Raw genomic sequence first — 22123 nt, 5'->3', positions numbered from 1 at the left:
CAGCATGTACAGCTCGATGGGGTTGAGCTCTACGGGATCGTTGCCAGAGATGGATGATTGGCCACCAGAGGATATTTCAAGATGTGTGTGGGAGTGTTTCCAGTGATGGATCATGGCGGCTGATACAGTGCATACTTTATTTTTTCCCCCTCTTCAGTCATTCAGCTGTACAGTAAACCTTTAGGCTGCTTCAGAGATGTTGCAGCATCACGGTTACAAATGTGGTGTTGTTTGTGATACCTGCACAGAAAGACAGAGTAGGTACCCACATACCACCGTCTTGTTCCTGTATGTTATTCTAATTTCTTTGGGATAGATTGGGAAGATTTAATAGATAATAAATAATAACGAATAGAATAATATAGAACAAGACAGCACTGTGTGTGTATGACCAAGTATCGTTTGATCAGATGTCAGAGATGTTGGCTGCTTGTTTTGAAGTTTGAAATGTTTTTGTTATTACGGACATTTCTATCCAGTTTTTTTTAGATTATTTCTTGTGAAATTGTTCATCCTGCTCTCTGAAGTGTGTTCTTTCATGTTCTGGAGGCGTTTCTGCTTCGGCCGAGTCAGCTGTTTTTAAATCCTTCGCACTTAAATCATTATGCATTTATGCACTTAAGGTTTCCTTGATAAATAGCAGCTACGGTGCTCAGATGAGGGCTTTCAAAATTGTTTCTATCTTTTATTTTTTTACTCAATCGACGGTGATATGTCGTGGTTTCTTTCTTGTGACAAATGTATTTATTTTTAGTGTCTGCTAAATGCCCAAAATGTAAATGTAAAATGTATAAAACTTTTTTGGCGCGTCGCCGTGTGGTTCAATTTAAAAATCAATGGCATCCACGTAGAGTTAATCTGTTTGATTGGTCGGTTTGGCTGAAAAATAGATGTAATCAAGGAGACAGGTTTGTCAGAAGGAGACGTGTTTATTTCCAGTTAGAGTTTTTACATTAAGAGGAAACAAAACACTCAGGTTTTCTAAGTATCAGTTCCTAGTCCTGTAGCACCACCACATGTCAGCAACCTCAGAATAAAAAACAACGACAAAAAAACACCTTTACAGTTCTTTTGAGAATCTAGTTAGAGTGAACATACAGACAGAGCATCGGGATGTAATTCATGGCGAACAAAATGGAAAATACACGTCAGAGCTTTTTGAATTCAACATGCTGTCCCAAAACTCCTCCTCCTTCCCGACCATCCGAGTGCCTCCACCACGAACCACTTACTGTCTGACCATCAGATACAACGAACATTTATCATCTTCTAAACAAAACACAGATAACATCAAAACTTCAAACTTATTTTAAGCAGATGCAGACAGGTAAAAGAAATGAGAGCAGACCAGTCGTTTTTTTTTTTTTGGTTGGTATTATTTAGTTTTAAACAGTGCATTTGAAAAGGGCGCTTTGGATGACATCATACTGTACATGTTTTTTTTTTTTTTAAATTACACTGAAGCGTAATGAAACAAACGTGTTACATAGAAAACCAACATTAGAGTCCACGCAGTTCAAACACTGAAGGTTCCCAGTTGTGTTTTTCCAGATACATTTCTTTTATTTTTGTTTGCGACGTACATTTCACTCGAGCACAGCGACCACACACGAACACTCCGTCTAGACTTCACGTACGAAAAGCGAAAAAAACAAAGAAAGGCTTGTTTGGTGTGAGAGTCAGCGAGATACAGAAAGCGCCACTCGTGTACAAAAATGCAGATGACGGGAGACGAATATAAAACATCTGCCACGCACGGACCTCAGACAGCAGACAGTAGCACCATCAGACCAAAGATACTTGAATGGGTGATTTTTGTTTGTTTTTTACAGCTACATAATGACTGAGACGAGATACGCTGAGGAGCAGGATTAAAGAGACAGTGAACACCTACAAACGGTGGTATTTCATGACGCGGTGTCACTTGTCTAAACATACAAGGAGGCCGCTGTTAGTGTGTTAACATTTCTTGAGGTTGTGAGTCCGCCGCTTGCAGATCTGTTCCTCCTCCTCCTCCTCCTCCTTCTTCTTCTTCTTTGTCTCGTCCCGTCGGCGTCGGATCTGCGGCTTGGTCCTCGGCGGAGAGCTTAGAAGATGGTGCTCCAGCGTTTAGGGGGTGGACGGGACTTGGTGTCTCCCTGGAGAGAACAGGAAGAGGATGATGAAGGCTGGGAAAACATCTGTGCTGACATGCAAGATGAACGTGTGGTTGGGTTTTTGTGTCGTTGCTGAAAGATGTGATTGTCGGATGCTTCACATTTATTGGGAGTGAAGGAGATCATCCACGCTGAAAGTAAAGCCTCAAGCGAGTCGAGGTAGATGGCGTTCGCAGAAAACGAATCGATGAAAACAAATGTGAGAGATTTAATATCTGTGTTTAGATGTAGTGTCACTGTAAAAAAATGAAAATGTTGCTCTTTAATTCATTAGTTTATTATGATGACAGGCTGATGTGTATGGCAGAGGACTGGGGCCACTGTAAAGAGAAAAACTGACTTCTGACTTTTCCCTCGATTCTGACGGTAAAGTCAGATTTGAGATTAAGATCAGAACTGAGAAAGAAAGTCAGAACTTTTCACAGTGGCCCTCATCCTCCTCTGTGGCTGTGAAAGCGTGTCGATGAAAGATGATGGCTGAACCAAAAGGATGACTTATTATGCTGCTTTGATTCATTACTCACTGATCTCTGACGAGAGCATCACTGTAGCATTAAACACAGACAGGAAACAGCGTTTTGTAAAGCCCAGTTTTACAGTACAAAGTGGGAAAATCAGGGCGAAACAAGGATTCAAACGTGCGGTAGAAGCTCACCAGGTTGAAGAGTCTGGACAGTGTGCTTTGGTCTCTGCGTCTTCTGACCGGCGACTTTGTGCTCTCAGCACGCGGCGACGAGGCCTAGAAAAAAATGCCTCTATAAGCACAGATGGAGACCTGAAACCAGGGCGCTGCCGCTCCGTCATGGTCTAACCTTTAACCAGACGTTTAACTTGTTTTATATCGATTGATATTTTTAACAAGATGAGGAACATTCAATCTCAGAGCGTCAGAGATCTCTGACTTCTTTTACAAAATGCCGAAAACATTTGCTTAAATATGTTATAGGGGGCACAGTTATCGCTGTTGTTGGACACAATGCATACAACATATCCACAAATAATATGTCCTAATATGAGGAAAAGAGTGTATACTTCCTCATTACTGCCAACACTTCTGCACTTGTGGACAATTTGCACATATATCTCTTTGTCTTACTTCCATCTTCTTTAACTGCATTGATATCAGCCAATCTTTCTGTGTATGGATCTATGTTTTCACTGAGTTTTAAATGTGCAGACCAATTTTGCTTGCAGGTGATACACCAATCCAACTTTTTATTAGGTTTAACTTAAACAGACCAAAATACCACATATCAAAAATGTGGGTGGACATTGGGGCTGATGGTTGGAGACTTGTGTTTGTGTCCCACGAGAAACTGAGAGGCAACGTTTTTCAAATTCAGGTCTGTAAAGTTAATGGACGTAATGTTTTTAAGTATCATCACGTGAGTCATCTTTTCCTAAACCCAATCAAGTAGAAAAAGACCTTACAGGTCAACTGAGAAAGCGTTTTATCACGACCTGTATTATCTTGTTAGACAGCGACCTCTAGTGGCCGTAGTCATTATTAGAGAAGCAAAGGAGGAAGTCAAGTAAAGTAGCAAAAAGGGCGAGAAATTTCACATAGGGAGGAGGACCGGGACGTATAGAGACCGCTAATCGTGTCCAGTCTGACACCAAACATTCATCGGTCAGTTATTTTAACTTACTAGAACAATAAAGTAATTTACATAACACAGAAACTGCAGTCACGTATGTAACTTAGGTGCATTTGTAACTAAAGTAACATAAGTAATGGAGTTATTTTAAGCCAAACCACAATGTTTGCCTAAACCTAGCCAAGTAGTTTGGTTGATTCATCCTAACCAAATTGTGAGCAGACGACAGCGGTCAGGTTCACTGTCGCTGGTATGTTCTAGCAGTCATGTTGTTTTGGGAGTCACTGGCAATTGATCTGCTCAGTCATTGTGCAATAACCCGACCACAGATCTGCTTTCCATAGAAGAGGAAGGACTGACGCATCACCTGCACACCAAAATTGCATGTAACTTGGAAGTGTAAAGTCATGTTATTTGAACGCAGGTTGATGAGACCTGCTTGAAAGGTCATAAAATTGTTTAAATCCGTAACCTTATTTTAACTTTTACAGCACCTAAGCTGCAGGTCAAAACAATAAAACGGCAGTTTTGTGGTTTCCCTGCAACAGCAGCAGTGTAGTGCGGATGAGTCGTCTGTGTTGTTCGAGAAAATAACGTGATCGAGACACGGAGGAAAAACACGAACACATGACAGGACCAGACTCTGGAAACCTTCAGGAGGAAGAGAATGGATGACAAGGACGAGGTAAAGACTGACAATGACCGTCGAGTGACACACGAATGGCTGTCCGGAGTCACGGGACAGATGAGATAAAAAACAAAGGAGGGGGAAAGGCAAAACAGATGTCAAAAAAGATGTTTCGGTGAGTCATCTCTGGCTCAGAGGGGATGGAGGTGTTACGGAGAACCAGAGTTGTGAAAGAGAGGAGGAGGAGGAGGCGTGAGGTGATGCAGGCCAAGAGGTCCTAAGAGAATATGTTTACCGGCTGTGGTTCATAAATAGTTGAGCGGTTTCAAAGTCATCCAGAAGCAGTGAGTCGCTCTGGATTGGAGCAAAGAAAATTAATTTACCAGTAAGCCAATACTTGATGTGTCAATAATGAATAAATCAATATTTATCAACCGATGAATCAGTGGATGAAAATGTTTTTTCTGTGGAAGAGTGAGCTGCTGTAAGCCTTTAGCTTCTGTATGTAAACACTGAATCATCCCTCCTTTTGAATGTGTGTTAAATCCACATGCTGGAGTATAAAAGATGTATTTCTTCTTCAAGGCACAAAGCAGAGAAAGGGACAGGAGGTGCGTGAAGGTTAGGTAACAGCTGCACTGCACACAAACAAGATGTTGCAGACAAGCTTTCTGCAGACAGAAATGGGATTATAACACACACACACACACACACACACACAGGTTCAGTCAGCAGTGGAGCTACTGTTTGACTGGAGAGGGGAAGGTTGTGTGACGTACCAAGCCCAAGACGTCTCTCCACTGGAGATGAAAAGAAACAGACAGTGACATGATGAGATGAGAGTGCGGTGGCATCAAAGATATAAGATGGTGAGATGAGGCCATGATGTGATGGTTAATAAATTAAAGAGGTGTGTACTTCCCTAAAACCAGCCATCAATGTTTTTTTGGTTTGTGGTCCCTAATGCATAAGTTGTTGTACATAAGAGTGACTTTTCCAACGTATATGTATGCATGTTAATGAGTAGATAACACACTGTGGCCCCTCAGGTTTGCCGCGTGACCCACTGATTCCATCAATATACAGTAGAATTATCATTAAGTTTGAAATATAAGCAACCCTGCTCGAAAAAAACAGCATAGACCAGCCTCAAAACCAGCACCAAAACAGACCAGTCACTAGCAAGACCGGCATATGTTGTGTTTTGATGCTGATCTATGCTGTTTTTTTTCCTGCAGGGAAGAGTAATATATAGAGCTTATAGCGAAATATTAGCTTTAAACTAGTTTCAACTGCTACATGTTATTAGCTAAACAAGTATTTAGTTGCTACTCGTAGGTAAACATTAGCTCAAAACCATTGAATAGTGCTAATTGTCTAAACTGATATTTAGTGCTAATAGCTAATCAATGCTGAAAACCATTTTTAGTGATAATTTACTAAGCTAATGTTAAATGCATTTAGCGAAACTAGTATAAAGTGCTAATAACTAAACATTAGCCGAAAAGCGCTGTTGTTGCTAGTTAGCTAAAGTAGTGTTAAATAGCTAAACATTTGCTTAAAACTACTGTTAATACTAATTGGCTAAACTGGTGTTTAATTCTAATCGCCAAAAAATAGCTTTAAACTAGATTTTACTGCTGATTAGCTAGTGTTAAACTAATTTTATGCGCTAATAGCCAAATATGAGCTAAAAACCATTGTGAGTGCTAATTAGCGTAACCAGCGTGTAATGCTAATGGATGCACATTTGCTTAAAACCACTGTCACTGATAATTGGCTTAACTAGTATTTGGTACTTATTAGCAAATGTGAACATGCTAACACACAAACCTAGGCTATGACTTTATCATCTTACACGTTTTATTGATGGCCTGCATTTTTGTTCGTAAACATTTGACTCTGTCTTTAGGTCAGATCCACTGAGGGAAGGGACAGTAGAAGTGCTAGTTGCTGTGTAGCATTTTATGTGATCGGCCTCCTACCACTGGATGGTGCCAAAGTTATAAGTACCACACATGATGGCCTAAAGCCCCCAATAGACCTACCCAAGGGTACCCAGTGAAGCCTAAAGTGGATATCCAATAAAAAGCTTAAAACATCATTCAAGAAACTTCAGCTTGAACTTCAGTTTAAATCTGACATTGAGAAAAAATGATGGAGACCATTAGTCACGACTAAAAAGGGATCAGAAGTCTTCTTGTGAATTATCAGTGCACCTCTGCATCTTCACCCCTGGAATGATCAACAAAAACAAGATATTGTGAAAAAGTGAGACTCACCCTGGATTTAGGACGAGGGGAGGAAACCTGAGAGACACCAAGCAACAAACAAATGACAGAATGACTGATTGGGCAGGGCGGGAGAGCAGAACAACAAAACTCTGTTGTGAAACAAACAGATGATTGAGCTGCTGATTGAAACCTTCTCCCATTCCCTTTTTTTATGTAAATGAAGGAGTCACGCAGCTTTGTGATCTGTGAGGGAGCCGAGGAAAACAGTTTGACGCGCGGTTCTTGAGATGCTGCCGCGGTTTTGATGCCAAAAGTCGGATCCAAAGCAAATCAAAAGGAAAACTGACAGTTCGACATTGGAGGAAAGTGGTGTGTTCTTTGCTCTGAATTGTTCTGAGTAATACATCAAACTGTTTGGATGAAACTCAGGATGTTAGCAAGTGGCTTTATGTACATGGATCAACAATGCGTATGGGCGGTTATTTGGATAATTTATTCAGAGAAACTTACGAAGCTCCTGAAGAAATGCACCACAGCATTCTCATTGGTCTTGCGGCGAGTGGAGGACTGCAGGGGCGAGGAGGCAGAGTGACCCCTGAACGACCCCTGTGAGGATCAACAGAGGTCAAGTTAATGTTTACACGTTACGGCACAAGAAGGAGTAAAGCTGCTGTCAGATCGAATAGGAGTCACATCAAAATGCATCAGGTTCTTTAGCCCCCGAAGCAACGTGTAGCTAAAGTCTTTTCACGCAGTATATTCATGATGGATTAGCTCGGCATGAGCTCGGACAGACATCAGTTATTTCCTGAAAGTGTGTGCTAGCTGCGCCGTTCCTGCTTATATAATAATTACAGTCATTATAATAGGTTCAAGGCCCTGCTGAGCGGAGAGTCTCATAATGTGTGAGAGAGATGAAGTCTGCAGAAGTAATCATTTAAGGTCAAATAAAATACAAGTGGATTAAGAGGGCGAAGGCTGACGTTGTCGACTATGTGTACACATTGTAGAGATTCATTGTGGTGGCCGGCTGACACGCTCGTCTCTTAGTATGAAACTAGAAAGTCTCGCAAACACAACCTCCACAATAGCCTCATCTGATCATCTCCGCTGACGGCTGATTCATCCTGCAGTCTGACCACAAACACACTGTTTGGTTGTCGTAATTTAAGTGTGTTTTCTGCTTTCAGTGCCCTAAAAAAGATACCTCCCACGTATAGATATCCGTCTTTGTAGTTTTCTTTTGGCTCTGTATTATAATGCGAATGCAGGACAGAAAGCCTGTGACACATGACGGAAGAAGAGATCTTCATCCATCTGAAAATATTTGTGATCCGTGGTACATTGTGCCGCAGATATTCGTGTGAGATGAAAGGGGGTCTGTGTGAGAGCAGCGCTGACTCCTGAGGGCCCCTCCCATCACACCGCGCTCAGTCTGGATCTTGAAAGAGATTTTGTCCGTCTGAGGTTTTTCTATCTGCAGCTCAGGGCCAGCCTCACATTACAAACTCAATTTACCTGCATCTTAGTGATGGAGCATCTGTTGTGCATTTAGCTTAGGCTTCTGTTTTCCCTCTATGTTTTACTATTTAACTTATAAACTCAGATAAAATAATGTTGTTTTTTTTATCATGTGAACTCATGAATGACTGCATATTATAAAAATCCAGATGTTAAATCGTACGATAATGATGCTACATTTACATTAACATATGTTTCAGTGCGCTTGTGCAGCAGCACGTCTGTACCACTGAAGTGTCATAATACAGGTCATATTTATGAGAAAAGCAGATTTTTGACTGTCTTTCCTCAATGCTTTGGGATGGCGGCCGACTCGACCTACAATCCCAGAGGGCCACTTTTCGACGAGTTGGGAAAGAGACTCAAAAAGCAAATTTCCTAACAAAGACGACCTGTAAAATTCAGCCAATTAACTATCACAGCCTCTCAAACATTTTGGTCCCAGTCAACAGTCCCAACTTATTACCAAGTTTAAGAATTGTTTTCAGATTAACCCTGATAAGAGATAGAGACAGAGAATTCAGAGCATGAATTCATCTTTTTCTTTGTTGCATCTTACTTCTCACAAAAAATACTGCACACCAGGCGGCATTATTCCCTTAAAATCAAAGAGGAATGAAGTTCATCGCCAAACTCAAATCACAATCTTGAAGATTCTGGTTTGGGAAATAAACTCTCACTGGTTCTTCAAACAGACTCTCTCCAAATCCCTTCACCGACGAGCAAAGCCCCAAACGGAGAAATGTACTTTATGCGGCTGCCGAGAACAAACGGCATATGAGTTTAAAAGTAAAGATATAAATCTACATGTTTAGCGTGGTGAGACCTGATTTTTTCCCGTAGTGGCAACACCTGTTGGCAGTAGACAATGTTGAATACATGGATTCATTCTTTATTTTACCTTTCTAAAATATAATTTAAAAATGTAAAGAATTCAACTTGCAATTCTTTTTTTCTTGATTTATGGCATTATATCTGCAGAACACTCCACAAAAGGCAGTGAGTTGTCTTTTCCTGTTGTATGTCTAATTATCAAGCTATTTTGTCCTTTTTTGTGTTCCTTAATGGGTTTAGGAAATTCGTCTACATCTTAAACTTTACGACAACTTTTACAAACCCGGTGGATAGTATCTTTATATTATCTATCTTCACACTGTCACATAAATAAGAAAGGGTTATTTTTCCTACATTATGAAGCGCTGACGTTTTGGTTTTCATGCGACATCAACAAAACAGTCCTCAGAATTCATGTATCAGAAAATCAGGCGCTTCTATGGAGGAACTGGAATTTTACTGGAGTCTTTAAGCAACTGACTGGAATTAGAAGCAAATTCCAAATTCAACAAAAGTCACGGCACAGTATTTTAGTTTCAGGAAGCAAAAAAAACCAACCCTGAACTACCCCTTTAAAATTCAGACGCTTCAATACTCACCTTGCTCCTTTTCTTTTTGTCTCCTCCAAAGAACTTGCTAATCTGATCCATGAGACCGGGGTTCTTCTTTTTCCTCCCGAGCCCGAAGGTGCTCTGCCCTGAGGTGCTTGCTGTAGCCATGCTAGTATTCGCTGAGGCTGGGTGGAGTTGACCTTTCTGTATCTACTGAGTACTCCTCTTCAAGACTGCCCACGGTGCCAACACCCGTCTCTGCAGCTCCGTCAGTGTCGTTTGCAGCTCTCTCTGACGCGTCTTTGAAGGTGTTGCCCCCCTCGCTCCCGGGGCACCATGGGACATGAGGAGGGTCAGGTCGGGGTGGGTGCGGTGAGGCTGGAGTGTCAGTGAGGTCCATGGCTCTGGCTCAGCTCCAGGCATTCTTCAGAGCTTCAGTGGCTGTGTCAGTCACTGCCGCCCTCCGCGAGGGCCCGGCCATTGTTCCTGTCCCCATCTGCTTCACCCCGGCCGCAGGGACAACAAGGGTTATCTCTGAGTCTGCACTCGCACCCTGATGCAAAGCAGCCCGCACAACTGTGATCCATTGTTGAATCGGACTCATATATTTTCTTAATGGATGGTGTTTAAATTCGACGTACAGTCGCCCAGATTAACATACGGAGAGGCCCAGAAGAAAGAGCGAGCCTGTGTGGAAACCCGCGTGAACACGAGCCAACGGTCTGCGTCTGCACAGTGATGGAATAAAGTGGTGGTGACTTGGCATGTTTCGATTTTCTTTATTTCTGTGCTGAAACAAATGAAGCCAAAACAGCTCTGTGACTCAGAGCTTTATGACTAATAGAGCTTCAGAAGTTGTGTTTGGGACAGAAATATCTCGGCTACTTGACTCTGGCTCAGTCCCATTTCCAATTTTTTTCCCCCGACACCTTGATTTTTAGGGCGCCCTCAAACAGAGTTACAGGAGTGGCTGTTGAAATCTCCCCCCATGAACTGAAGAAATGGAGCAACCCTTCAAGACTTCCCTCAAACATCGTGAGTGGTCGTCAGTGGCGTTCATGCAAACATCTGATCGAGACAGAAAAGCATGGACGCTGGCAGTATATTCAGAAGTTCATGCCGTCAATCAGGCCATCGAATGATAAAGATCACTGCTTCACTGCCTGGTCGCTAACAGTACTTTATAGGTTAACATGAGCAACCCAAGTTCCTACCCTGCATTGACATTAGACTTTAAATTTCAGAGAGAGGGGAACGAGGGCCAAGGAGTGTATTGAAATTGTATTTATTGCAACAAACAGGGCAAATTGTTCAGTTATCCATCCGTGTTCTCCACAGAATGTATCTAACTTTGGTGATCCCTGTATTTTTCCTCTCGTGACGTCATCAAATATAAATGTCAGTTTGTCCAACATTTGGTCGTCGGTTCGATTCCCGGCTATGTAGGTAGCATCAGCAGCAGCGGTGAGGACAGTTATCAGAAGGTCTGACACTGAAATAGCTGCAAAATCAATGACATTCATTCCCAGCTGTAGGCCTAACCTTACATTTGTTAACAATGTTAAAGTAGTATTTAATCCAAAAATCTAAACATTAGCTAAAAAACAGTGTTTTGTGCTACTTAGCTTAACTAGTGATTTGTGCTTATTAGCACATTTTTGCATGCTAACAAACAAAACTAACACAAACATGTGTTAAATCTGCAAAACACCAACATGTTAGCATTGTAATGGTGAAAATGCCAAATTACTAGAATATTAGCCAAAAGTAGAACTGCTAACATTTAAGCTAACAGGGACAAAAGTGATTTAAAGTTTGTACTTCTTGTCGCCTTCACGAAGAGGAGTCAGGAAACCTTGAGAGAAGATTGTTGTGTACTCCACCGCTCAAGCACAACATTTATTGTGTTGTGAAGGTTTCTGTCATTGTGCCTTGGACACACAATTTCAAACATCCTTGAATAACTGTGTAACTTTCAGTTGCCATTGTGAGAGTCGTGCACGTGTTGTGTCGCCCGCAGCAGCCGGTGAACAAAGCCGGATCTGTTGCAGGGTAAGTTGTGTTAGAAAACACCCATGCAGCGTCAGAATATTAATATTTTGGAACAGATGCCTTTTTGTTGGAGCCGTTTTCTTATTTCAAGTCAGAAAGTTACTTTTAGAGAAGCAAAGTGTGGCCACGGATGAAGCTGTTTTCATATCACAGAGCGTTATGACAAGTGGAAGCAGGAGGATGGTGGAAGTTACAGCTGCAACATTTCAGAAATGTGTGTTTGTCCTGTTAAATAAGTGAAATACAAGAGATAAGATAAGTCCAGTGGCACCAAATCAGTCAAATGTGTGTGGCGTCCATGTTTCATCTGATGTCACCGGCTGTATGTTTAATATTTGACTTTCTTTCCATTTAAAGGCTCTCACAGATGTAAGGTATATGTTAAACGTGGAAATAGATAAAAGTGTCATGCCCTGGTTGGGTGAAATATCTCCTGAAGACACAGACGCAGGCTGTGAACAGGAGCCGTTCCTCCACCGTCATGCTGTGGTGTTGCTGAGCTTCATTACAGGATAATGCTTCAGGCTCTAATCATGTTCCTCTCGTCGACGGTCCCCCGCTGATGTCGGCACTGCAGCTGGATGTATCAGGACCGATTTTTCTTCCCTCAGATGAAGCCCCGCGCACATTACAAAGAACACTCTGTTATTTGAAAAATGTCCATGTTGCATAAACCATCAGTGTAGCAGCATGTTTTCATATTATTATTGTTACAGTGTATGATAAACCACGGAAGGAAATCAGAATCACAGACATTTTTGTTATTCAGGAAACAAAACACTTGTCAGCCGTACGCTTGTGTGGCTCCGGAGGTAGAGCGGGTCATCCAGTTATCAGAAGGATGCCGGTTCGATTCTCAGTTTCTCCAAGTACCAGTAAGATCAGTAAGTGGAAGGTTACGGGTAGCAGTAATGACAGAAAGGTTGGTAATTGGAACTTTGTAGATCGAAGCTTCGATATGTCATCTAGGGTACTAGCAGCAGTAAGGTTGGTAATTGGAAGTTTGCTGGCTTGATTCCCTGAGTAGCAGGAGCAGTAGTGGTCAAAGTAGCCAAAGGTCGGTCATGGCTCAGGAGATAGAAGGGGTAGTCCAATAATTGTACAATAATTGTAGTGGAATTTGTGGTTGCTGGTTTGATTCTTGGTGCCCTCTGTTAATAGTAATAATCCAGTTTGTCTCCAGCCTGGAAACACGACACAAAAGTTATTTTCAAGCTCGATTTATTCTGATTAGAAAGTAGAATTATTAATTTTACAAAGCTAAACTGTTTGAAGGTATTCATTTGAGTAAATCCATACTTATTATTCATTGCTGTGAGAAAAGTTACATACTAAGTTAATGTTCTTCAGTGGAAAACAACATGACGTTACTCACGTCACATGAAGTTTCAGTGTCTGGTGAATCGTCTGAACCACCACCCACCACCATGTGAACCAACTGTCAGTCCTTATAATGCAAACTAATTATGAAATTACACGTCTTTCAACAACCACACGAGCCGCTAACACAACTCATTCACAAAAATTAGACACACAATTATTCAGAGAAAATGAAAATCCTCGTAAAAAAACTTTAGACATGAGTCCTTTATCTGAACTCATCTGCTGAGGAATCCTGACTATGACAGTGGGTGAAACTTTCATTTAAACATGAGCGCCCAAGTCTGTGGAGCCAACATGGCTGCCCAGCTTCCTGTATAAACAGATAAAAGGGGGAAAGACTCATAGGCAGACATGTTTGTCCACTCTGCTCTGTACACAGTGCTCTGTCTGTTTGCCCTGCAGGGCCGGGCCCTCGGCGCAGCACCCACGGGCCTGACAGAGGTAGGGAACAGGAATGCAGATCGTGGGCTGACCACACTGCTTGTGCCCTCGTGTCCAGAAGAGTCTTGGATTTGTTCCTGCGGCTGGAAGGTCGAGGCCGGGCGCAGGGGGAAACAATAGCGGCCATGCAACAGAGCTGTGGGACACAAACACGGGAGATATCCTTGAACCCCGGCAGGAATGTTGATCTAGACCAAAGACGCCCACCCAGAGAGGCAGCTCAATGTATCTGCTGCTGGAGCGATGGAGGAAGAAAGCCAGCCTCTGTTCCATCACGTGTGCAGAACATGAACATATGTTGGGCAGTTGGGCTTGTTTTACAATAATGAGTAAATGAGAGTGTAAGAATTCATTTGATGGCGTTACTTCAGCTGCAGAGAGTGTTGAAGGTCACTCGAGCTAAAAATAGTAATAAAAGGAGCCCAGAGTTTGTTTCCCCCTACATACAAACATGTCTGATTTAAAAGTCAGAAGATAGGAGAAATTACGCCGATGCTTTTCTTTAGTCATCTTTTCCTTTTCTGTCTTTGCACCAACTACAACATCAATGAGTAAAAACAGTTTTATGGCTCCTGAATCGTCTGTGAGTGAGTGCAGGAATTCATTTGATTCCGTCACAGTTTCGGCTGCAGTGTTGAAGGTCACTCGAGCTAAAAATAGTCAAAGAAGGATGTGGAGGAGTTTGTTTTTCTCCTATATAAATTATTACTTTTCCAGTGTTAACAAAAAAACCTGCTGTTCAGTTCGACTAGAAAACGTTTTGATTGTCATCTGCACCGCTGGAAATCAATAAAAGATTAAATAAAACATTCCTGCACGACCTGGTGCCATCTTGTCTCCTGTCACTGTGAAATTGAATGGCCAGTCGTACTGACATGGAGACTTAACAACAAAATCCAAGTCGTAACGCTATGTTTGTTATCACAGGAGTCAAATATTGAGGTGAAGGTGGGGAATTTGGGTGCAGCATTGGAAATACCCTCCTTGATGCCCCTAAAACATGTCGCCCAACGTACAAAATGTTAAAAGGCCACTGAGGGCGCCCTTACAGAGGAGAAAATCATGATGCACTCTCCTCTCCTCTGCCATTACGAAAACAGGTAGAGGCGTTGTTATCCCCTGTTGCTACCTCCGGATAACGGTGGAAGTAATACCTGGAAAATCGAGGTGGCAAAGAAGGAGAAGAGGCAGAGTGAAAGAAACCGAGGCAAAACAAGAGTGAACGGACGTCATTCACTGAAATGAGAGCTCTGCAGGTTTGTGTCAAAAGTTTTCTATCCATCCATCCAGCCACCCTTGCATCTGTGGTTACGCATCCATTCAGATTGTTGTTGGTATACTTGAGGAGGAGCAGGTAACAAGAGCAGCGAAATGATTCTTCAACCAGAACAAGTGTTGAAATGCGTCAGACTGATCCTTCAGCAAACCTGACCCAGAAAACTGCTGTCACACAAAAACAAAAGGGATCGTTCAATGTTTGCAATCCTTCAACGATTTTCTGTCACTGAAGAAGAATGTTTGTCTCGTGAAAACTACAAAGCCGTGAACTCTGCAGATTATATCAGATGGTTTTACCTAAATTGATCACTGAAGCTTTACATTTCTTTACTATTCTCGGTCCAAGGGTAGTTTTCTCTTCAGTCCAGCGTTATGACGTGGACTCAAGGGAAACAGGGAATACTCGATGATACCGTGCGCTGCTTATTTGCTTCCAGAGTGAAAAAGCCTCTGTGTTGTCGTGCCTATGTCACCCTGGATGACCTCTTCATGTCGCATCCAGTCCCCGCAGCCTGTAGATGACAACATAGCTATGATGCCCAGCAGCTGATGTCACCATCTAGGGGTCCCCCCGGGTCAAGAAAGGTCTCCTCGCTTCCTGCTGCCGATGAAACATCTGATTGTGTCTGATTACAATTAGATAAATTATGATAAGAACCACCGCCTTTAAAACTGACATTTAGAAATTCGACGCACAGCTGATTTTCTGAGGCATTTCGTGTTTTCATTGTCTCAGAAAATTCCCATTGTTCGATCTAATAGGATCAACTGTGAGACGTGAATGGCTTCTTTTCCCACAGTGCGTCCTCACAGCGATCCCGTTTGGCTGGTAAACAACTCAATGCAAATGCCTCGGTGGTCGAAAGCCAACGATTCCATCAACGTTTGGCAGGAGCCGCCGCACAGTGCTCGAGCATAATGCTATCATTTGTTCAGCATCTCAACAATATCATGCTCTCTTGTTTCAAGCTGAGGGCTGCGGGATGTTGTTTGAGGCGCTGCTGCTGGAAATAAAGGAATGCTGAAGACGCACAAACATTTCTGATTTCAGAAGTCAGAAAAGAGGAGAAATCACAACTGATGATCTTTAGTTTTTTTGCTTTCCTTTTAGTCATTTTCTTCCCTCGTCTGTCTTCGCACCTCCTTCAAGTTTGAAACTTGGTGCACAACTAAAAGATGCAATTTCAGGGGTTTCTTTGCAGCCTTCTGAAATGGATCAAAAGCTTCTGTTAGACACGGTGAATCATTTTAACATCATGATATATGATGTATGGCTTTACTGATAGGACAGCTTCAGAGATGAAAGGAGACGGAGGAGGTGGCACGCAGCACAGGGCCCCAGGCCAGGACAAGAAACATGGGGCCGCTGCAGCGAGGACAAATCCTCTGTACGGGTCACTGGCTATAGCAACTGAGCTAATGGGCGCCCGGTCATGATATTCTGCTAGTTGTCCTGTCACTTTTTAGGTCAATACAGAAGTCAAGACAATTTTCTGGCAAATAGAGTCAGTGGAAGAAACATACATTACAACTTGCAATATAATATTATACAATAGATACGATACGATACAATACGATACGATATGATATGATACGATAGAAAATGGTACGATACGATACAATATCACACAATATGGTGTGATATGATATAGTAAATGCATCGACCAGCACCACACCATATAATAGGATACGATGCCATACAAAATGAAAGGATATATGATACAATATAATACGATACAATACATTATTATACAATACTATACGATACGATACAATACGATAAACTATGAAACAATGCATAAGACGATATGATGTGATACGACACAACAGGTAATGTAAGATACGGATAGGTAAGACTTCAGCCAAGCGAGATCCAGGCCTGAGATGCCAAATTGGTTTTCAAGTCGGTCTGACAGCACGTCATGATCTACGGTGTTGAAAGCAGCGCTGAGACCCAGCAACAGTAAATCTGTGTCTGCCTGTGACTGAAGGCTGATCACGTGCACACGCGGCTCACTGGGTTTCTGTGCACGTGTCGGCATTGTTACCATGTTCAAGTCTGCACAACTGAAATATGTTGGTAGGCAACCAAGGTCAGTGAGTAGAAGAAGATGCTTCACAGAAGACAACAATAAATTCATCTCTGAAATATATCAAGAGGCCCAGTTTTCAATGTCCTGCACTGGTTCTGTGATGTGTCGCTGGCACGATCTGAACCAAAGTACAACCTTATTGTTTTTGTCATAATAAAACTTGGCAATATTTTCAACTTTCATGCCAAAAAGCATTTCACAGATTTCTCTCGCTCTGTGTGTTTGCCGATGATTTCCTGGGCCGGTGTGAAGTGTGGCAGGAAGCACCGGGCCAGCCGCCTTTCAGTTTCATTATGTTCTGACACAGCTAACATCTGCAGCCTCCTGGCGTCAGAAACAACCTTGTCATCTTTTTCTGAAGAGAGTAGAAAGAAGAGATTCGGTCGAAATATCCTAAAAACAACCGGCATCCCTCAGGATGTACTGTTAAAGAAGAGTGAAATAAGGAAATAAGATAGATTGACTAAAAACTTGCAGAAAAGAAAAAATAAAACCAAAATAAACAGATGTTTAACTATGAAGTCAGTCTCAGAATGTAAGAACCATTTATTCACAAAGTTTAAAACCTGCGTTTGATTCAGAGACCTGTAATTGTGTATAAAATAAATATTTTATAGCAAAGAAGGAAGTTTTTGTTCACATCCAGGTGTAGCAAAATTACAAAAACAAAACCTGCATATGAAGGAGAGAAGGCGTATCATATGTCCTGGATCGATCACATCTAAGATCTACAAACATCTGATCAGGTGTAATAATCAACCGCCCCGAGGCTGGAAGACTTTTGAACATGGGTCAGTTCATTTCTTGCACTATATTGGGAGTTATTCTATGTAGATACTTTATTTAGAAATTGAGATTTAAGATCAGAATTTAGATAATTCTTTGGGAGATACATTCTTGGGACAAAATATCTAATTTCAAGTTTAAAGTCAAACAAAACAAGTTCATTTATTTTGCCACATTCCACTGAAAACACTTTCAAGATGTTTGTTCTGTGTGCAAAAAGGAAAAAAATAAGAATTATTGACTTATTTTGAGTGTATTTCATTTATAACTGTTGCTGTAGCAAATCTGATCTCAAGTAATTAGAGTTTTTTTTTTAAAAAAAACAGCATTTTCTACTATTTTCAGATGTTTGAATAGTCTGCTCAAGATTTTGTTGTCAAGTAAAATGATCTAGCATCAACAGATGAGTCACTTTCTCCTTAAAGGCGTTGCTTGTAAGATAATAACGCTCTGACACTATGGGATTGCAGGACGGGTCGGCTGCCATCCCAAAGCATCAGTATTTGAAGAGTGTGACTCAAAAATCAACTTTTCCTACAAATAGCAGCTTTAAATTCAGCCTTTATTTCTAGTGTCGCAGCTGCTCTTTCTGCGGCGTGTTATTATTTTTGATGTTTTATTCTGCATCAAGTCATCTCCCATTGGATCTCCTAATGAGGTGCAGCAGTCGTTAATGGTGCTTTCTGTTCACACTGATGTTGAATGAAAAAACATCTAAAAATATCACACTTTTCAGTGTGCGGATAACCTCTCCTTTTACATAATAACGTGTGCTCCTGAATAGGGATTACATTACTACGAGCAGCTGCACAACCCTTTGAAACACAATTTCACAACGTGTATTTCATCATTTTACCTCCAGGCACATCTGGAAACATCACGCCGCCTTCACAAACGGGAATTTTCAAATTAATCCTTCACGTTGACATATAGAACGAGTAACATTTGAAATGTTCCCACCACAAATTGAGATTTTAGTTGAATTATTTATGAACCCCGATGTTGCTTCCTACAGTCGGTATACATGCACAGAATATGTTGAGTGTGTGTGTGTGTGTAAACAACTTTAATCCTCATTTGCTTCAGTGGCAGCGCTCAGGAGCCGTGTGCCGCTGACACTGAGCACACATGTTCACCGCAGTTATCAGAGCAAATAAAAGCTTAAAGAGACGTTTTCTCAGGCGGCACTGAACATCTGATAACAGACCTGTTTGTCTCTGCACTTGACACAGAGTCTCTCAGATGAGTCACAGTGTTCTGACACGAAGGTTTGAGGCAAACCTCCCTCGCTCCCTCTACTGGCGGTGCGAGGGGGCTGCACAGCGGGTGGACAAAATATCAGGAACACCAGATGTTTTCATTAAACACTCCCTGAGGTGGTGTTAGAGAGGCGAGAGTTACGGTAATCAACACCTCTGACTCACAGCTGCTGAGTCGCCAGAAAAAAAAACCAAACAACAAGTCTTTCGGTCCAATCTCAGGCAAGTCCCAAGTCATTTCTTCAAGTGAAGTCACTTGAGGAGAGTCGTAACTCCACTAGTTTGTCAAAATCAGACACATATTCTTGCTGGCAGCTCCTCCATCACCCTCTTACGAGATTCCATCGCGAGACGTCTCCTTGAATGAAGCTCGTGTTTCCGGTTACTAAAAGGATCTTATTAATTCCACACACGGGTCTGTCTTTGTAGGGAGCATTTACGTGATCTCGTCAGACGCCCAGATTAAAAACTTCAACCTGTCAGTGGCGAAAACAAGAAACTCTAGGAGACGCGACTGTCGTGGCTGTCATTCTGAGGCCTTATTGCCAAACCGCTGGCAGGTATGAATCATTTACACACCAGAACACATCAGCGCAGGACCCGGGTTTAAAAACACCAGAAGTCCCCTTTAAAGCGACATTATCGTCCTCTGCATCTCCCAGCCGCAGGAAACAACCATCATTAACCGAAGACAATAAAAGGAAAATGAAGGCAGAACAAACACAGAGTCTGCCAGCGGTGAATCATCCAATGACAGACTGTGCCTCACAGCTATTTAGCAGTCAAGGTAGGTTCATTTGAAACTATTGGGCTAAATGGATGTGCTGTTGCTGTGGTCTCCTCTCAGGGCTCAGTGTCATGGTAACAACAGGTCCGACTCCGGTCTGAGCTAAAGGGCTAACCACCTGAGAGGAGGAGCAGCAGGGTCCGGAGCAGCTTATCTTTCTTGTGTCTCTAATAAGGCTGGTAAATAAATCACAGAGGGCAGGAGGGACACCGAGGCTCGTGCTTTCATATCGTGATATCGCTGAGTATTAAAGCCGGGATGTGAAATGAGGGGAAGACTCGAAACATCACAGCTTCATTTTCTGCTGTTTAAGGCTCCATTAGTCTGTGTTGACACAGAGACCTCAGACAGCTTCTTCTCTTCTTCACCTCTCACTCCGTCAAACACAACAGACACAGATCGCTTTATCACGCCCAGTTCATTTTACATATAAAGCACAGAATCACATATTTGTGTCTGAAGCCTTCATAATTAATACAACAAAATACTTTTAGTCAACCAATTAATGCTCTAAAGACAATTAATGCGAGGACATATCTCACTGCCTCAGTTGGAGAATGTGAAACTTTTTAAGGACTCGGCTTCTGCATTCATTTTCACTTCAATTAAAGTGACATTATGTAGAAATTCACATTCTAAAGCGATTGGTGCCCCCCCACTGTTTCTGAGTGCAACGTAACAGTCATAAAAACAGATCCTAATAGTTTGTCAGACGTAATGTAACGTAACATGCCAACTGCGAACAAAACTCAACGCTCAGTAACAAGTCTATGTCCTGAAAACAGTTCTTGAAGTTTGCACGAGCGCTGCACAAAAACTATCAATCTGACATATAACTTAGCATGACAGCTAATATGGGTTGCTATTCAGCAGCAGCGCTTTTCTTTAGAGAAGCTGTCGCCGACGACAGAAAGCCAGGCTGAGATCAGTGCTTCTTCTTCTTCTCCTTCTCCTTCTTCTTCTCTTTAAGCTTCCTCTATCATGAAGTCTGTTAAAGGGGGTTAGGGTTAGGGTTAGGGTTAGGGCATGAAATCCTCCCGGCAGATCAAAGCTGCTGTGATTGCGGTGTGAACACTACAACGAGCGGAGTGAAACACTTCTTCCCTTTTTTTTCTCTGAAATATGAACCAATTTCACCTAAACGTGCTGCAATCCCTCCGTCTCACTGAAGTGACATGGTGCAGAAACGTAAAAATGGTTTTGCAGCTGTCACTTTAAGGTTTAAAAGATAAAGTTACATAATGATGCTTTAAGATTGCAGAGATCATCCTGCATTTGAAGGCAAAGAAGGACGAAGACTTTCCTTTGGATTCAGCACCATGTTGTTGATCAAGCTTGTGTCTTGTGTCGTCGTGTCACGGCTCCCTTCTCCTCCTCCTCCCTCTCTGTTTCCTCCTGCTCTCCTCTCAGGTGCTGTTCACCAGGCAATTAGCCCTGACCCCTATTTAAGGGAGGGTAGAGGTGAAGGAGCTCTCTTTTCATCCACAGACAAAACAGTCCTGACTGCTCTCGGACCGTCTTTGTCTTCGTTTTTTTTTTGTCTCTCTTTCGAGGATGGAGGTCTGGTTGTCCTGTTTTCGAGGTTTGTTAGTTTATCTTTTCGTTCACGTCGGCCAGGCCTCCAGACTCTCACAGTTTAGGCGTTATCTGTAAATGAACACTGTCTTTTGCAAGCTTGTTCTCGGGTATGGCATGACAAAAATATCCTAGAAACGAAGCGTGAGCTTGAGGTAGAAATCGTCGTCTGTGCTCTGCAGGTTTCAGCTCCATCTGCAGCTGAGCCGGCAGACGAGCTGTCCAAGGTGCTGAAATAATCAGGAACACATAACAGGAGAGTCTGCTTTGTTTTTCCTATAACAGATATCACATTGTCAAGATTTTGCAGGTATAATTGATGTATTTCGCACATAATTGGATGCCGTCTCAAGGCTTCACTGCGCTTTTCCTCTCTTTCTCTCTCTTGCAGAAAGAGGGATAACATCTCTCGCTAAAGAGTCGCCATGGAAACTTCAGGTTGCTTCGGGAAACCAATTACGAAACAACCGCTGTGCCCCCAAAAAGAATAATCACCCCATTATCAGAAAAAAATATAAAAATTATGTAATGACTGCTATTAATTTTCAGAATTGCAAAGGTGGGAGGATTGGTCACAAACAGCCTGACCTCCACCTTCATCATTAACACCATCTTCATCCTCTCTCAGTCCTGACACTGAGGAAGAGTTTGGGGTCCGTGTCGAGTTCCGCGGCGGATTCGCAAAACCTACAAAACAATAAAAGCTTCAAATGTTTACGATCACCCGAGGACAAGCGGACTGGCAGATAAGATCGGCCCCTGCTCTCGGGTTACATAGCCCGTGCATCATCCCCGTCGTCATTTCCAGATGGTTATCCCCCCGCATGATCTCCCAGCGTTGGTCCGTCTGAGACTCACATGCTTGCATAATGATAATACAGCTGTGCCCAGACCAGGTCGGGGGCCGATCAATAACACAGACGGAGGGCTGAGGACGGTCGATGGAA

At 42.3% G+C, this 22123-nt stretch overlaps 1 protein-coding gene across 6 annotated transcripts; it reads right to left on the bottom strand.

The window, feature by feature from the left end:
- Positions 1 to 909: 909 nt before the first annotated feature.
- mbpa (myelin basic protein a) lies at positions 910 to 9952 on the bottom strand. 6 transcript variants are annotated; one of them, XM_030411036.1, is made up of 7 exons: positions 9571 to 9952; positions 7127 to 7222; positions 6665 to 6691; positions 5162 to 5182; positions 2812 to 2895; positions 2681 to 2701; positions 910 to 2138 (listed from the first exon to the last, which is right to left on the bottom strand). In XM_030411036.1, the coding sequence occupies exons 1-6, from the start codon at positions 9688 to 9690 to the stop codon at positions 2699 to 2701; spliced, it is 351 nt and encodes a 116-aa protein (XP_030266896.1). In that variant the 5' UTR covers positions 9691 to 9952; the 3' UTR covers positions 910 to 2138; positions 2681 to 2698. The 6 variants fall into 6 exon arrangements, with proteins under 6 accessions (XP_030266896.1, XP_030266879.1, XP_030266916.1 ...); XM_030411019.1 differs by lacking the exon at positions 2681 to 2701; XM_030411056.1 differs by lacking the exon at positions 5162 to 5182.
- Between the last annotated feature and the right edge of the window lie 12171 nt (positions 9953 to 22123).

This window comes from Sparus aurata, chromosome 3, assembly GCF_900880675.1.
Source record: "Sparus aurata chromosome 3, fSpaAur1.1, whole genome shotgun sequence".
NCBI classification, from domain to species: Eukaryota; Metazoa; Chordata; class Actinopteri; order Spariformes; family Sparidae; genus Sparus; species Sparus aurata.
Note: the sequence above shows the minus strand (reverse complement) of the source record. Positions and strands in the feature narration are given on the sequence as shown.

Excerpts from the sequence above, each read along its gene's own strand:
- mbpa (XM_030411019.1), bottom strand. The coding sequence starts at position 9,690 with ATGGCTACAGCAAGCACCTCAGGGCAGAGCACCTTCGGGCTCGGGAGG. Across the intron at positions 2,896-5,161 it reads GGAGAGACGTCTTGGGCTTG|GCCTCGTCGCCGCGTGCTGA; the intron begins GTACGTCACACA and ends ATTTTTTTCTAG. Across the intron at positions 2,139-2,811 it reads TGTCCAGACTCTTCAACCTG|GGAGACACCAAGTCCCGTCC; the intron begins GTGAGCTTCTAC and ends TGTTCTCTCCAG.